This window comes from Lactuca virosa, chromosome 6 (genome assembly GCF_052849685.1).
Source record: "Lactuca virosa cultivar CGN04683 chromosome 6, Lactuca_virosa_CGN04683_v6, whole genome shotgun sequence".
Lineage (NCBI taxonomy): Eukaryota > Viridiplantae > Streptophyta > Magnoliopsida > Asterales > Asteraceae > Lactuca > Lactuca virosa.
Genome location: NC_136431.1, coordinates 72,005,932 through 72,022,743, shown reverse-complemented (window position 1 = coordinate 72,022,743; position 16,812 = coordinate 72,005,932). Strand labels below are relative to the sequence as shown.

The 16,812-nt window shown below is 34.5% G+C and overlaps 1 protein-coding gene across 2 annotated transcripts; it reads left to right on the top strand.

The window, feature by feature from the left end:
- The first annotated feature begins 11,677 nt into the window (after positions 1-11,677).
- Positions 11,678-15,155, top strand: LOC145120694 (uncharacterized). 2 transcript variants are annotated; one of them, XR_013714312.1, is made up of 3 exons: positions 11,678-11,901; positions 13,888-14,090; positions 14,851-15,155. XR_013714312.1 is itself a non-coding variant. In XM_079056493.1 (2 exons), exon 2 carries the CDS (start codon positions 13,900-13,902, stop codon positions 14,836-14,838), a length of 939 nt encoding a protein of 312 aa, XP_078912619.1. In that variant the 5' UTR covers positions 11,678-11,901; positions 13,888-13,899; the 3' UTR covers positions 14,839-15,155. The 2 variants fall into 2 exon arrangements, 1 of the variants encoding a protein (XP_078912619.1); XM_079056493.1 differs by having other exon boundaries at positions 13,888-15,155.
- Positions 15,156-16,812: the final 1,657 nt, after the last annotated feature.

The window sequence follows — 16,812 nt, the reverse complement described above, 5'->3', positions numbered from 1 at the left end:
AATATGATTTCCGTGTGAGTTTCATTCGAATGTCCTAGTCATGTTAAAAATTTTCAAAGCCGACTTGTCACTGACTACACTGGTCATTCAAGTAATTTCTGTTACACTTTATCACCTTATGTTTAGGTTGACATGTAACGAAATTTTGAACCTACCCACGAAGCATTCTTAAAAGAAGCCCTTTGATACTTATCAAAAAGTATTCGATTGTAATTCACAGGAACATACACAAGCTGTTGATCATCTCTCTTGATGATTAACGAAGCAACCTTTGCCCGGGGTTTAACTGCCTTCGTGTCAAATTAAATTTTTGACATCACAAAATTTAAAAAAAAAAAAAAAAAAAATTGTTTCTTGTCTAAACTTTCTTTGGCACACTACACACACGAAATCCTTGAGGTTCTGAGTAATACCAACTCAGGCTGATGATTTCGAACATCTGGCAAATGACTTCGCTTTTTATCCCAAAAGTGAAAGAGCCTTGCCTCCATTCGAAGGGTTCTAACGGTTACAATTCTATTAAGGGGATAATGGTAGGCTGTGTATACGTGACGTATGGTATTTTGCCCGGTTTTCCAGGTGATGTGACAGACATTTTTTGACGCATGGCTACCTTTCCGCTGTACAGGTCCGATTTTCAAGGTGCCACGTCGGATCTCATTAAATGCATCCCGCTTCAAATTCAAATCATTTAGGGTTACATATAAAAGGGGGTTCAAGAGTACTTTATACGTTTATGCGATCAAAACTCAAAACTTCCCAAATTCTCTGTTCTTCATCTTTTTCAAACCATAACAATGGCGACTACTGCTCATGTCGATCCTTCTACTGAAGATACTTCTTCTGCACCAGTTATGAAGATTCAATCTACCAATTATTATGTGGATGGTGAACTTTCTCAATGTCTAGAAGAATTCAAGATGCTTATTGTTTCTTTAAAACACTCTGTTTTATCCAAAGCAATGTTCAATTCCTTTTCTGTTCCGGTATCCTGGCTTTCTCAAGCAGGATCTACTGCCACATACAACAAAGCCTCTGATTCGATTACTTTTCACCTAATCAATGACAAAAAGGTTAGGCTTTCCAAGAAACTGTTTTGTCAGATTCTTGACATTCCAAATACACTTCCTTTTGTTGAATTTCAATTCTCCCAAATAATTCATATGTTTAATGAAATGGGATATCAGCCCCCATTGTCAAAGATAAGTGACTTTAAGAAGTCTGGTCTTCCAAAAGTATGGAATTTTTTGTTTGGGATATTTTTGCGTTGTTTAACCGGAAGAACAGTTGGATTAGATAAAGGAAGGATGGAGGTTTATGCCATGGTGGCTGGTTTATACTATGATCTTCCAGCAGACTACTCTACACAGCTATGGAAGGAATTCTAAAAAGGAGTAGAACATATGAATGTTGTTCATGGCATTTCGTGTGCTAGGTACTGGAGTCTAATTCTGCAACATTTTACAACAAGGAAGGCATCTTGGTTTCAAATGAAGAAGAGAAGGTTACTTTTCAATCTTATCACTTTCCGAAGGAAGTTGTTGACAATGATGATGAATTTCCAAACGTTGCTCGGATTCCAGACGCGATGCTTAAAAGGGTGGATCCTACGAATCCTGTTTTGATTGCATATCTGAAAACATTCGATTCTTCTATTCCTACGGGAATTTTGTTGCCACGCGACGAAAAGAAGACCAAAAAGTCGAAGAAAGCTGATCCTGCTTCACCTGAAAAGAAAACGAAGGGTTCAACATCCTCTAAATCTTCAAAGAAGAAGACAGAAAATGTTGCAGTGACAATTGAAGCAACACAAGTGATTGAGCCAATAGTGGAAGAGACTCAAGAGAACGTGATTATTCCTTCGAAAACAGGGATGTTTCGAAGAATCAAGATGAAATCCACTCACAAACGAAAGTCACCATCACAGAAGTTGATTCGCAAGCCTCAAATTACTCACCAAGGAGTTTTAATTCGTGAGGTACCTGTTCCTGTTTCTCCCGGATCCAAGAAAAGAGCAGCAGAAGATATGGCAAAACACTTGTCACAACCGAAAAAGCAGAAGACGAAGAAGACTCGAAAGATTGTTTTATCTACTGAGTCTACAGAAGAGGATGAACGAATACCAGAAACTCCAGAGTTCACTTCTATCATTACAAGTTCCATTCCTGAGAAGACTGTTATCATACCACCCGAAGTTTCGATTGCCAAGTCAATTTTTGAGGAGGTTCGAACTTCAGGCATCCCTGCACACGTATCTGATACGGATGCAAATGTCAACATGGGTGAAGGTGGTTCGAAAGATGCATATCAAGGTCCAATTATCTCTACTACTTTCGAATCATTGGTTTCTGTTACACCAACATCTACTATTCCTCTCACATCAACCACTGTTTCACCAACCTTTGAACATATCATCAATCAACCAATTACTTCCATTTTTTCCTCTCAATCCACTGATACACCCAAACCATCTTCACCCACTGAAACTGATAATGAAGGGTTTGGTGGAACATTCGAAGACCTAGAGTTTCATGATGAAGAAGAAGAATTTCCTGATCATATGTTAATGACAATGAAGCAATATAAAATTCTTAATCAAAAGTTGAACTCCATCATTCAATCTCAAGCTGATCTTGGCGGAGGTTCATCTATTTCAAGTTTGGAGGTTGATTCTATGCTCAAGATGTTTGAATCAAGAGTAATCAACAAAGTTTCTGGAATGATAAAAGCCTCAGAGTCTGTTATTTTACAAAAGGTTGATTATACAGATCAGAATTCTGAGCTTCGTGTTAAAACTCTCAGATCTGATTTTATGGGAGAAGTTAAGGATCTGCGAAGCATAACAAAAGAACGACATGTTCTTTTTGTTCAGGAAGTCAAGAAAGTGAGGGAGGATGTTAACTCCCAAATTCACGAACTTCGTGAAGACATGAAAAAGGAAATTTTATCTGTTCAACATGATTATGCGTCCTTGAATCAGAAGGTCGATATCATTTGTGATGCTGTCACTCGATTTGTCAAGCTATACGAAGGTTTGAGTCCTCAAATAACTCAAATCTCCAAGTCTGAAAGTGAAAATTTTGAAGGTGTGATCAAGTTGTTAAAGGAGTTGAAGGAGATCTCAACGAAACCGGTTTCGTCACCGTTGATTACTCCAGAATTTTTATCCCAGAAGTTTGTGCAGTTCGAAGCCATATTTAACAAGCAACTTGCTCCACTATTTCGCATATCTAGTCTTCTTCCCACAACTACTGCCCCTCCTGTTTTCACAGGGGTGCAAGGGGGAGAAAGGAAGTCAACAGAAGAAGAAGCGAAAGTGGTGGGCAAGGTATTTCCATCTAGCATCCCTTCAACAAAACCAGTAATTATGTCTGCTCAACCAGTGACCTCAACAATCGTAACAACATTACCAATTACAAGAACAATTTCGAAAGGAATTGTAATTGGTAAACCTTTGGAATCTGGTGGAAGTGGTTCGAAGCTAAAAGACGTAACTGAAAAATCTGCTTCGAAAGACAAAGGAAAATCAATTCTGGTTGAAAAATATAAAGAAGAAAAGAAGGCTGAAGGTGAAGCTGAACTCGAGAAAATGAGGCTTATTCAAAGCATCATGACTCAGAGGGCTGGTGATCCGAAGGGCATGAATAAAGGTGATCCAGCAAAACATTACAACTATGAAACAATCGAAGCCTTGGTTGCCTTTAATCACATGTACTCATTTGATAAGAAGCCAAAACAGAGTTATGTGGTTACAAACACTGATGCATGCCAGTTGGATTTCCCTATAAATGAGATGATGTTCATCATGCCTCAGTTCAAAGCTGAAGGGAATTTCAAGGAAAAAGATGAAGGGACTCATATGAAAATTCGTTTTCATGCAGTACTTGGCAAAGCCCCTGAGGATGTATGGTCACTGATCAAGATCAAGAAGGTGATAAGCATGAAAAAGGATGTGGTCTTTGAAAACATTGTTCAAAATGTTAAATATGTTGTGGCCAGGGCAAATGGAAAAACATGTGAATTCACTATTGCAGATTTTCCTCTGATGAACTTGTATAACCTTATACAAGTGGCATTGCTTCTGAAAGACAAATCCTTTTCTTTTCTACAAAACACAGATCCAGAGGAATTCAAACTTGGAGTTGCTCACATCAAAATCTTCATTGAGAATTATTATGCGTGTCTAGCACTGACTGATGTGGAGTTGGCTACTGCAATGGGAATGGAAGTAAAAGTTCCAATGGCTCCTTCGTTGACTCAGATTGAGTTAAAGAAATATGATGATGGAGAAATATGTTTAAAGCCATTTGGAATAGTTTTGCTGGAAAGGATAAAGCTGGAAAAGCGAAGCGGTTTTTGTTCCAAGCTAGCGAAGTGGAGAGATATTCTACATCTCAGTATACGAACTTGATTGTTCGTATGAACCACTGCAAAAAGAACAATGAAGGAGACAAGAAGGAATTGAAGAAAATTATTTCTTGGTATACTGAGGTTCGAAGAGTTTTGCTGTACTCCATTACTCTACTTACAAACTGAAGACTTCGACTTTGATTACAAAGGGGGAGATTGTTAGGGTCGAAATGTTGTAATAGTCGAAGTTTGTATTTAGGGTCTTCGAACATTTTTATAATGTATTTTACTAGGGCATAATATTCGAAGCTTCATGTTTAGTCCTGAGTATATTTTTTGTACGCTTTTCTCTTCTATAAATAGGAGTGGTTACTAGTGTCTTAGTAACAAAGTCTTTACAGAATATTCATTATACTCTGTAAAATTTACAAAATCGTAATAGAGCCAAACAGATCATATTTACATCGGTGTTAAAATCTTTCAATTCTACTTTGAATTTACTCTCTAATTCGTTCAATACTTGATTCATTGTCTCATCAAAGAGTTTTAACAATGGGGCATGAGGAGGCCATGAATGATCCTACCGTGGTTACTGGTACGTTCCTCCTCAATAATTCATATGCATACGTACTTTTCGATAGTGGTGCGGAGAAAAGTTTCGTGAGCCACAAGCTTAAACACTTACTTAAACAAAATCCCCAATCACTAAATGACATGTTCACCGTAGAAATGGCAAATGGAAAGGCAGAGAGCACTAACGATATATACATAGGATGTGCCTTCACTCTAAACAACTATTCTTTCCAAATCGACCTAATGTCGGTCACAATAAAAAGTTTTGACGTCATCATTGGCATGGATTGGTTAAGTCATCACCATGCCGATATCCTGTGTTACGAAAAAGTCGTTCGCCTTAATCTGCCAAGTAGCGAAACCCACGTCATTTATGGCGACAAACCCGGCACGAACCTTCAAATCATTTCTTGCGTCAAGGCTCAAAAGTATCTACGCAAGGAATACTACGCCTTCTTAGCCCACGTGGTGGATAAGAAACGAGAAGTGAAAGACATCAAGGATATTCCCGTAGTCTGTAACTTCCCCGACATATTTCCCGAAGATCTCCCAAGACTACCTCTCGAACGCCAAGTCGAGTTCAGAATTGACTTGATTCCTGGAGCCACCCCCGTAGCCAAATCCCCATACCATATTTTGTGTGATGATATAGTTGAAAAAATTAAAGAAAGCTTCAACAAGCAATCAAAAGCCGGGAAACAAGCTTATATGAGAAAGCTACAAGAGATATATGATCCGCAAAAAAACTGACATTGGAGAACCTGCAGTTCAAAAAAACACTCGTGGACGACCAAGTTTGAAGAAACAACAGAAAAAGAAAGTCAATCCTCCAAATCAAGCTCCTAGTAGATACAACTTCTCAACCACATCAGAGTTTGTTGGGTTCGATTTAAATAAAGAACCTAACTTAAATTATGAACCACCGAGATTCTAACTGAGAAGTATTCCAGTGGCTTTATATTCGAAAATAATTGCTTGAAGGGTTAGTGTCACAACCAGGAAATTCTATGATTTTGTAAACATTAACAAGGACAAAACTGTAAACAAAATCTGGAAGCATGCATGATGTTTATTCAATGACAACAAAATTACATCAAAAACTCTATACAAACACTTCAAATAAGTCAACTAAAGATTGGAAACCCTACAAATCCTGGTTTAATTCCATTATGGACTAGGATTTCCTTATTGGGCCTAATGAGCCAATAAGCTTCCAATTTGACTATTTTGGGCTTGGAACCCTTAAATGGGCTCTAATTGGACCCACTTCCATGAAACTTAACATTTTGGGCCATAATGGGCCTAAAATGGATTAGTTTACCCTTGATGGGCGTGGTTGGTCCATAACAAATCTAATTAACCCTAATGGCGATAAACCCATTCTTTTATACCATAATGGGCCGTGAACCACCTTAGGAGCCCAATGGGCCGGAAATACTAAGCTGGGCCTTATAACTTCGAACTAAGACAATTAATGGTCCAACACTATGCAACTTTTTCTCCTAGCCCAAGCTCTCGTCCCAACAACAATAAAAAAAGAGATTAATGAGGATTATTAAGCCATGACACATCATTTTTATTCAAAGGATAACAAGGGATATTATATCACATGCATCTAGGAATGTCTCATATATCCATGCACACTTCCCCTCCCCCCCTCCTCTCTTCTTATCTTCGGCCGAGAAGATAGAAAACACACACACACATTCAAAAATTATTCTCTCAAACACTCACAACAACAACTCATCCTTTCTCTCAAAAACTTCGAGATCTTAGGTAAGTTGTTGCTTAAATCCATGGCTTAGCTTCTTGATAACTTCAAAAATCTCCTCTTAACTCATGCAAAATTCGTGATCTTGCTTCTTAGAACCCATCTAAGCCAAAGACCTCTCAAGAAGCTTGCTAGGGCCGAGAATCACATCAACTCCTTCCATTTCTTCTTCAAAACCGAGAAAAACTAAGCAAGGTGAGTTCATACCCCCTTGTTTTCGGTTTTACTTGTTTTTAGGGGGAGAATATAAGTGTTATGTGTTGATCTATGTGTGTTTGCATGTTATATGTGATTTCTTTGGCTTGTGTTGTGAAAATGTGATATTATTTGTTATATCTTGAGATCTATGGCTAAAGTGTGAAGGATACATAAACAAAAACATAATAAACAACATACTTCAAAGATCTAAGAGTCTTTATGTTTAAGAAGTGAAAAACAAGGCCAAAGATTTTCATAAGTGTTATTTTTGCAAAAATAACAAAGATTTGGTTAAAAGATGACATTTTCGGTTTTTACAAGAATAACATGGTATATATCTGTATAAAATATGATTTTTATGGAAATAATACTTCTCAAGGGACCAAAAACATAAATTTTTGCTTATTGGGCTTATATTTGGGCCCCAACGGTTTTTGGGCCCAAATTTGCGAAAATAATGAAACTTGGGGCTGAAATTGTAAATTTATCAAAGTATAAATAAAAAACGTGAATAAATTAAATTCAGGGGCTGAAAATGACTCTTTTTGCTAAATTGGACTAATAATGCAAAGTTTTTAGATTTTGGGCCAAAAGTGTAAATCTTACGGCAAATGGGTCAAAATTGTAAATTTTTAGCAAATAAGGGCTGAAAATGTCAAAAGTTGTATTTTGGGCTGAAATTATAATTTAAGATTTTATTTGGGCCGAAAATGCCAAGTTAAATAATCTAATGGACTAAAATGTCATTTTTTATCAAAAAGGACTAAAAGTGTCATTTTGCACCATTAAGGGCTGAAAATGTAAATTTTGTATGAAAAAGGGACTGAAATAGTCAAATAAACATTTTGGGCCAAATATGTAAATTTCTAAACAATTTGATCAAAGATATAAATTTTTACAACATGAAGGTTTAATAATGGTATTTTTATAAAAACTAAGAATATCGTTATAAACCAGCATTGAGTATTTTAACATCGAAAGTAAACACTAAGTGTAAACCAAATCCCATACTACAACTTATAACGACAAACAGATAAACGATTCAATGGTTGGGCCCAATATTTCCTATTCGTGCTTATTGTGCCTTCGTGACCCAATTATACGATTGTTGGGCCCAATATAATCAAAACATGTTTATTGGGCCTTGGTGACCCAATTACATGCCCAATGGGCATTTATCAGCTTTAACATGCTATTGAGCCTTAGTGGTCCATTTGCATTGCTAATATGGCCCTAAACATTCATCATATGCTTAATGGGCTATAACGTGTCCGTAGCATACTCGACAGCCTATAATAACATACATGATTAGTGGGCCACCGTTGTCCTCTTTCGTGTCTGTTAGGTTTACTTCATATTCACGTAAACATCAATCGGGTTGTAAAACAATGTTATTCAATTTCATTGGGATTTAGTGAGAAATAAAGGGTGGCATCAATAAGTGTCGGCTATAGCCTGTAGTTATAATCAGAGTGTCCTGGTGGGAGAGCGAGAGTTTGTGTATAGATCTATACGGGGTGACTCCCCCACACCTGAGTTGTTCGCTACAGTTAGACTCGGCCAGTCTAGGGTGGCAAAATCTTGATCAAAACCGACGTTTGGAAAAATGCCAAGACAGGAGAATTAGTCACTATTATGCATGGTTATAACGACTCACATAGAGATCCATTACCATCTAAGTATTCATGGGAAATCATATTCATACACTGTGACGATGCAAAGTGATTTATACAATAATACAAAACTATCATACTATTTAAATTGGAAAACATCGCGTTTTCCAGGGAACGACATTATTCTCTTCTACATACAACAACTATAATTCAAGGAACAATTATGAAAGGCATTCACTTTTACATGTTTTGAAATCACATACATATACACTTATGGGATCATCACATCTTTCTTTTCGTACACAGTTTTTGTTACAAAAAATATCGGATTTTCTGGGTTTTACAAACAATACAAACTATTTTTAAATCAAACATGCTTATGAACTCACCAACATTATATATGTTGACCGTTTTCAAAATAACTTGTATTCTCAGGTAACAGTTAGAATGAAGAATCATCAAGCGTGTTTCTGAAATTTCTTTTGTGCAATGTCAATCGTTAAACAATTTATGTTTTGTGATGTTGTAATGTAAACAATGTACTTGATGTGAACAAGGACAGTTGTAATGTATTAATGCATATTGATGTTTATGTTATGTTTCATGTATATTCATTGTGATGATATTTCAATTTAAGTCACACGAGCCCTCGGACGTTTCCACCTTCTGGTTCGGGGGTGTGACAGGTTAGAGAGTTAATATTACGCATATCATAGAGTTTTTACTGACGGGTTCAACGAGGTATACGATTCATTGCATTGGTTTGAAACACCTGCACCTTCTCGATATTGGTTGCATATGCCTTTGACTAGTTACCTGATTTCCAACAAGTTCGGTGTGATCGTTCATTGTTTAAGCTACGAACAATCTACGACATGCTTCCCTCTTTGGAGAGGCCCCGAAGAGTTCCAGCCCCACCGAGCCATTACATTGGCATTTGTAAATGGCAACCATTATATGTCGGTGTTTTTGAAAGGAAATTACCCAATGCCTCTTACCACAATGTATTGGAATGCCCACAGAAGTATGTCAGCATCTACATGGAAAACTATGTATTGGTCTCGTTTTGAATTATACAATCAACTTAGGCCTTATAGTTCTGTAGCACCTTGGATACATATCGATTAAGTGCGAAGGTATTTGAACTTTTTTATTATCCGTTGCGTTGAAATATTATTTTATTATTGTCGTGTGTTAAATCAAATTCTTTTATATAAAATAATTTTATTAGATGCATATTAATAATATATAACAAATGTTTTTGTTTTATAAATTTAAAATACAAAAATGTTTTATTAAATAAATTAAATAGTTTGCACAACTAATATATGTAATACATATAAAAAAATGTTTTATTAAATATATTAAATAGATAATCAATTATTTGTACATCAAATAATTACTTAATCATTATAATCAAAAAAATAAATTTTTACATAATCATTTTAATCAATTAAAGAAAAAGTTAATATAATTATTAGGGGTATTAGTAGAAGGTAAAGGAGGTGTGGATAGCCTATGTAAAAAAAATGCAATCATTAACATAATTATAGATAAAAATATAAAATTATAATCTAATCATAAGTTAGTTAATACAAAAATCAACATAAAATGATTAGGAGGTATAGAAAGATTATAAAGGGGGTATGGTTAGACAACCCCTGTAATTAACCAAATGATATTATTGATTTTTTTCAATTTCTATTTTCCTTATTAATAACTAAATTTCTATTTTAGATGCACGTTAAAACAAGTAACTGACCTTAAACATTTTTCGAAATATTACATATTTACTCATTTTATTTACATTTATATTCGATTCTTAAGTTTTTTTATTTTAAAAAATTATTATTACATCTTTTTTATTATTGTCACTCTTATTATTATTATTATTATTATTATTATTATTATTATTATATAGACACACACATTGTTTATGATACAAGGAACAATCGATGAACATAGTTATATTATTATAATGAGTAGTAAAGACTCGATTTATACAAGAAGTATTTCGAGATTATTCGGATCTGATTATTATAAAAAACAATAATTTTGAAAAAATAATATATATATATATATATATATATATATATATATATATTGTTCGTGTTCGTTTGCTTATTTAAGTGAACAAAATCATAGATTTTTTTATTTAATAAATAAACGAAAATAAATGAGTTTTATCAAATAGTTTATAGAGATTTGGATATATGTTGGGTTTGTGTACTAATATATTTACATTTTAGTAATAACTCTAAATTTAAAAATACAAATGTTAAAAATATATATCGAATTGAAACCGTACCGCATTGAAACTTTTGTTTTTGCAAAGCTAGAAGTTGCACCGTCGGTTAAAAATACGTATCATATTTAGATTCGTTCCTGACCCACATACTATTCAAATGCTAGTTATGTGGTCGGTTTCTATTAGGTTGATTGGATGTCAACGAAAGGCGTTAGAGATTGTGTTGATTACTGTTTTTTGGTGCATTTGGAATTTTAAAAATTTTATTATTTTTGGAACGGTTATACCTAGGAAATCCATCATTTTTGATGAGATGGTTGATAGATCGTTTTTTTTTTCTAATACATGTAGGAAAGCTAAGTTGTGTTTTAGTTTCTTGGTTTTAAAACCTGGTTTTAGCTTCTATTTTATTGTAATGAGTCTTTTTAGCTTTTCATTAGTTTTTAAATAAAATTACGCCGTTCTAACAAAAATTAATGAATTTTTGTCAAACTATTTAGAACGCTTGGATATACGTTCGTTTTGTTTATCGTTACATTTTTAGTGAATAACGATAAATTTAAAAATACAAATGTTAAAGCACATTGTAATTAAAATTTTATTAAATAATACAAAATATTTTTTTATAATATAAATTTAATTAAATAAAAATTGTTGGAAAATACATAAGTATTAAGATTACAAAAAATAAATTTATATATTAGTTGTAAGGTTTTATAATAAATATTAAAAACATAAAGGCTTAAGTTAAAAGTTTGATATATCTAAGGGGATGTATACGTAAATAATTCAATAAATTTTGATTTTGAACGTTCGGTAACCACCGTGTATCAGTCTTTTCATGCGTTTACTTTGACTATTGGGTTGTTAACTTGTTATAGGTTCTTATAGACGTGCGAATTAAAATTCCCCGTTTACACCATGATGTGCATAGAATTCCGCCTATAGGGTCTTTCCCATTTTTCACATAACAATCAACTTTTTTTTATTGCCCTTTTGCGCTCCGTAGAAGCCGGAGTTCCCCACCATTTCGGCGGCAAATCTTACCTTCGTCGCCACCACAGCTAGTGCTGCCGCTGCTGGGTCGACCGGAGCTACATCCAACGCCTTTTAGGTCAACCTCTTGTTCATCAAATTGTTTTTTGAAGGTAAAACTCTTTTTTTTTTTTTTGAAACTTTTAAATTCAAGTGGTTATATGTTGAATATTAGGTTTAGGTTTATGTTTTTATGTGTTTAAGTGTTATTTCTTAGATTTTAGGTTGAATTTTGCCATGTGATTATGTTGATTCCAGTTGCTTGCGAATTTTTTTAAGGTTCATACTTGTGTGATGTGTCACTGTATCCAAGTTGTCGAATTCACAAGGCTACGAATTTGACTTGTGTCAAATATTGTTGTGGATTTTTTTAGTATACATATATCTCTTTTGGTTTCCTAATAGAAGGAATTTAATAAGGAAAAGTATCGTTGAAGCGCATGGAGGGCATTATCATCATAACTCCAATAACTAAAAAAATGAACTTAATAACTATTTTCTAATATCACATGGCCTTGTTTTGCTACTTGTTTAGTAGAGGTGTGTATGGGGTGTTTTGGTTCGATTGTTGGACAAAACCGAACCATAACCATTACGATTGGTTAATGCATTTTGGTAGTCATTGGGTATGGCTAATATTGGTTATGGTTAATGGTTTTGTCGGTTAACGATTTTGGTTAATGGTTAATATTGGTTAACCATAATGTGCAAAATAATATAAATGGTGAAAGTATATTAGCATAAAAAATGAAAAGAGAATACCAAGAGTCACTGACACCAATGTTTGTAACCTAGGTTATAGTAATAGAATAAAATGTGTATCTTTGATACTCAGAGTGAGATAACACATAGTCACATTCAATATCAAAAACATTCGATAAAAATATAAAATATTAAACAAAATTGACATTAATAATTTCATATCAATGCGACTAAATCAAAAACTATAAAATAAAATAGCCAAACATTCATATTACGTGTTATCCAGATAAAAAAAGTCAATCACTCATATACATTCAATGTGATTTAGTCAAAAACAGTAAATAAAAAAAGTCAAAAAATTCAAAAAAAAAATTACATTCTTAATATATCACAAAGTCAAGAAGAACCAAAAACTTAACTTACCTAGAAGTCTTGATTATAAAGTCAAAGAATCCTTCGAACAGGACTATAAAGTCAAAATAATCTTCGATTAGGATTAACGGTGTGGGAAGCCTCTGATTAGGATTATGAGTGTGAAGATTAAACTAATTGTGAATAATATTTACAAATTATAGAATTAGCCGATTAGAAATTACAACATTATTCAGTAATCTAGCTCAATGCATGATTGGAAGATTGTGTGTGTCTGCGTGATTAACCTTTGATGGTTTGATTGCTCATTCGTCTCCTGATAAGTGGGGATTAATGAATTATATTTTGAAATTTTAATGGGTCTTAAATAAGTTTGACTATATTATTTTATATATAATCTATAATTTTTATATATATAAAGTTCGCGGTTCGGTTAATTATGGTTCGGTTAACCTATAAAACCATAATCGAACCGTTAGTTATCAGTTAACAAAAATTAGAAACCGAACCAGCGGTTTTTAAAATGTTTTGGTTATTATGATTCGGTTATATCGGTTAATTTGGTTTTGGTTCGGTTTTTTGGTTATTATGTTCACCCCTAATTTTTAGGGTTTTCTTTAAGAGCTACATCTACCTCTTAATTTTCACTAGCATCTTAATGTTTGTTAGTTTTATTAATATTTTGAATTTATGGTTTATATTAGTTTATTGAATTGTTGGTTTTATTAATATTTTAAAGTTACGGTTTAACCATATGCTATAAAAAGATTGTCTTATTGGAAAAAAAGTTGTTTTAATGGATTTTTCTGACCACGATTTAAAGATGAAGAATATACAAGCGATGAAGAAAATGAAATGGATTTTTTTTTTGCCACGATTCAAACGAAAACGAACTTGATTGTTAGGAACATTGTTTTTTGTTTTCCGGTTTAAATTATGTATGATTTATCATATTTGTATGTTCACTTTAATTATATGAGATTTATCATATTGGTATTTAACTGTTCTTGTTCAATCAAATGTAGGATACACACATTATGTCGGGTTGTCGTGGTCGTGATAGTACTGGTAGTCGACGACATGACTCTGCTCTTGGTCGTGACAGTACTGGTGGTCGACCGCATCACTCTACTCGTGGTCCTGAAAATACTCATAGTCGACCGCATGACTCTACTTGTGGTCCTGAAAGTCGACCGCATGACTCTACTTTTGGTCCTGAAAGTCGACCGTATGACTCTACTCCTAGTCCTGAAAGTCGATTGTATGACTCTACTTCTGGTCCTAAAAGTCGACCGCATGACTCTAGTCTCGGTCCTCTAAGTCGACCGCATGACTTTACTCGTGGTCCTGAAAGTCGACCGCATGACTCTACTCGTGGTCCTGAAAGTCGACCGCACGACTGTACTCCTGGTCCTGAAAGTCGACCGTACGACTCTACTCCTGGTCCTAAAAGTCGACCGCATGACTCTACTCCTGGTCCTGAAAGTCGACCATATGACTCTACTTCTGGTCCTAAAAGTCGACCCCATGAATCTACTCGCGGTCCTAAAAGTCGACCGCATGACTCTACTCCTGGTCCTAAAAGTCGACCGTATGACTCTACTCCCGGTCCTAAAAGTCGACCGCATGACTTTACTCATGGTCCTGAAAGTCGACCGTATGACTCTACTCCTGGTCCTAAAAGTCGACCGCATGACTCTACTCCTGGTCCTAAAAGTCGACCGTATGACTGTACTCCTGGTCCAAAAAGTCGACCACATGACTCTACTCCTGGCCCTAAAAGTCGACCGTATGACTCTGCTCCCGGTCCTAAAAGTCGACCGTATGACTCTACTCCTGGTCCTAAAAGTCGACCGCATGACTCTACTCCTGGTCCTAAAAATACTCATACTCATAGTCGACTGCATGACTCTACTCCTGGTCCTAAAAATACTCATACTCATAGTCGACTGCATGACTTTACTCGTGATATGTGATAATACTTGTAGTCGGCCTCAAGACTCCAATCCTAATGTGTGCGACAGGGATGTACATGGCTTACACCGTTGAATGTTCGTGATGCCGAGAACTTAGGTCGTGGATACGCTGGCAACACAACTCGAATGCCGTAGATACATATGGCGATAACAGGCCATATCTTGAGAAGTTATGTCATTTTAACAGTTAAATTTATGTTGTTTATTCATATTATATAAATACTTATTTGGTTATAATTCAATGTTGTGGGTTTGCATCCTATCGGGTACATCATCAAATTAGGCTTATATTTGATCAATTTTTTGGATGGAGCGCGGCCCACGTATATTAAGCTTCCCCCAACAGTATTTCAACATATATTTCGTGCTTTTGGGGTAATATATCAATTAATAATTTGTATACCTTAAGTTAAGGCTAAAGATTATGATATGATTCAAGAGTTGGAGTTTTTTATACCTATTGTTAAAGCAATATGTGTAATTTATCTTTTCCTTTTTAGATAATTAGTGTCCTAACTTCAAATAGTATAATAATAACATTCGTTTTCTTTGGATAAATTGTAGGAGAGATACACTAGTGTCATAGTTGAAAAGTAGGGGAAGGACCTAATTCAATGTGACATCCCCAAATTCACGGTCATTTTAAAATTTTTATTTATGCTTATTTAAAATCAGAGTATCCATTTTAAAGAATAATATTGCGGAATTTGTTTCCCAGAAAACATGATAAATATATTATCAAAGCATTTCCGAAGAAATGTATTTTGTTTATATTTGAACATTGCGATGTCATCGTCAATACATAAACCTAAGCATAAACAGACCTTACATTCATTTACACTGATGATTTACATCTCCGTTAATCTCTCAGTGTAATGTAGTTTCGTATCGACACCTGTGATACAAATAAACTGAGTGGGTTAGGTTGGGAAACCTGGTGAGTACATAGGGTTTTCAACCCACAATAATATAATTATTATGTTTAATCATCAAACAATTAACCCAATTTCTCATCCCCATTATCTTCTTTATTCTTAAGGATCTACCCTAAGAATCATTTATCCTTCATTCATTCATTCCTAAGGATTGTCCTAAGGAATAGGCACGAAGTCCATCGCTGTCAGGGTTTATCTAACAGGCACTAAGTCCAAAGTTGTCAATGTTATCTATTAGACACAGCTGTCAATATTATCCTTTGGGTATAGCTGTCAGGATTATGATGTTATCTATTAGGCACAACTGTCAATATTATCCTTTAGGAGCAGCTGCCAGGATTTTTAAAGTACATCTGGTGAACACATCGTTCACAACACCTACAAGTTATGTATTGTAAACGTTTGTACGTTTTTAAGACTTCTATATTATGTTTTTGGTTTACACAATCATTAAAAGTTATGTTCTAAAGTGTAAATGTTTGTATGACTTTTAGATTTATGTTTATTGTTTTTGTGCATGAATTTATAACATAATTTTGTTATTTGTATTAGTTTTTTTTTCTGCATTTTAGGCTGAATTTTGTTGTTGTTGTTTTTTTCATAGCTAACTTCTTTCTTGTAATTTCCTAGGAACCTTCTGTCACGAAAAAATGTCACGAGAAGCTGTCAACAAAGTATGGTACAAGGAAATTTCTCGGAAATACATTTCTAGGGAATTCCTCGGAAAAATGTTTCATATGTATTTCTTCGGAAATAAACTTCCTAGGAGATTCATCGAAAATAAATTTCCTAGGAAAACCCTCGGAAATACCAACAAAAATGATGTCTAAGAAAATCCTTGGTACTCCCAACAAAAAAAAAGTTTCCTAGGAAATGCGTCGGAAAGTTCCTCAGAGATCACTTAAAATTTTCCTCTCTTATGAATTAAGAGATTCAAGAGCTCCACATCAATGGCTTTTTAAACTTTTAAATTAGCATCAGGTCATTCACTACCATTCTCCTTTCTTTGTAATATGTAGTTTTGTACATAGTGAAAAGG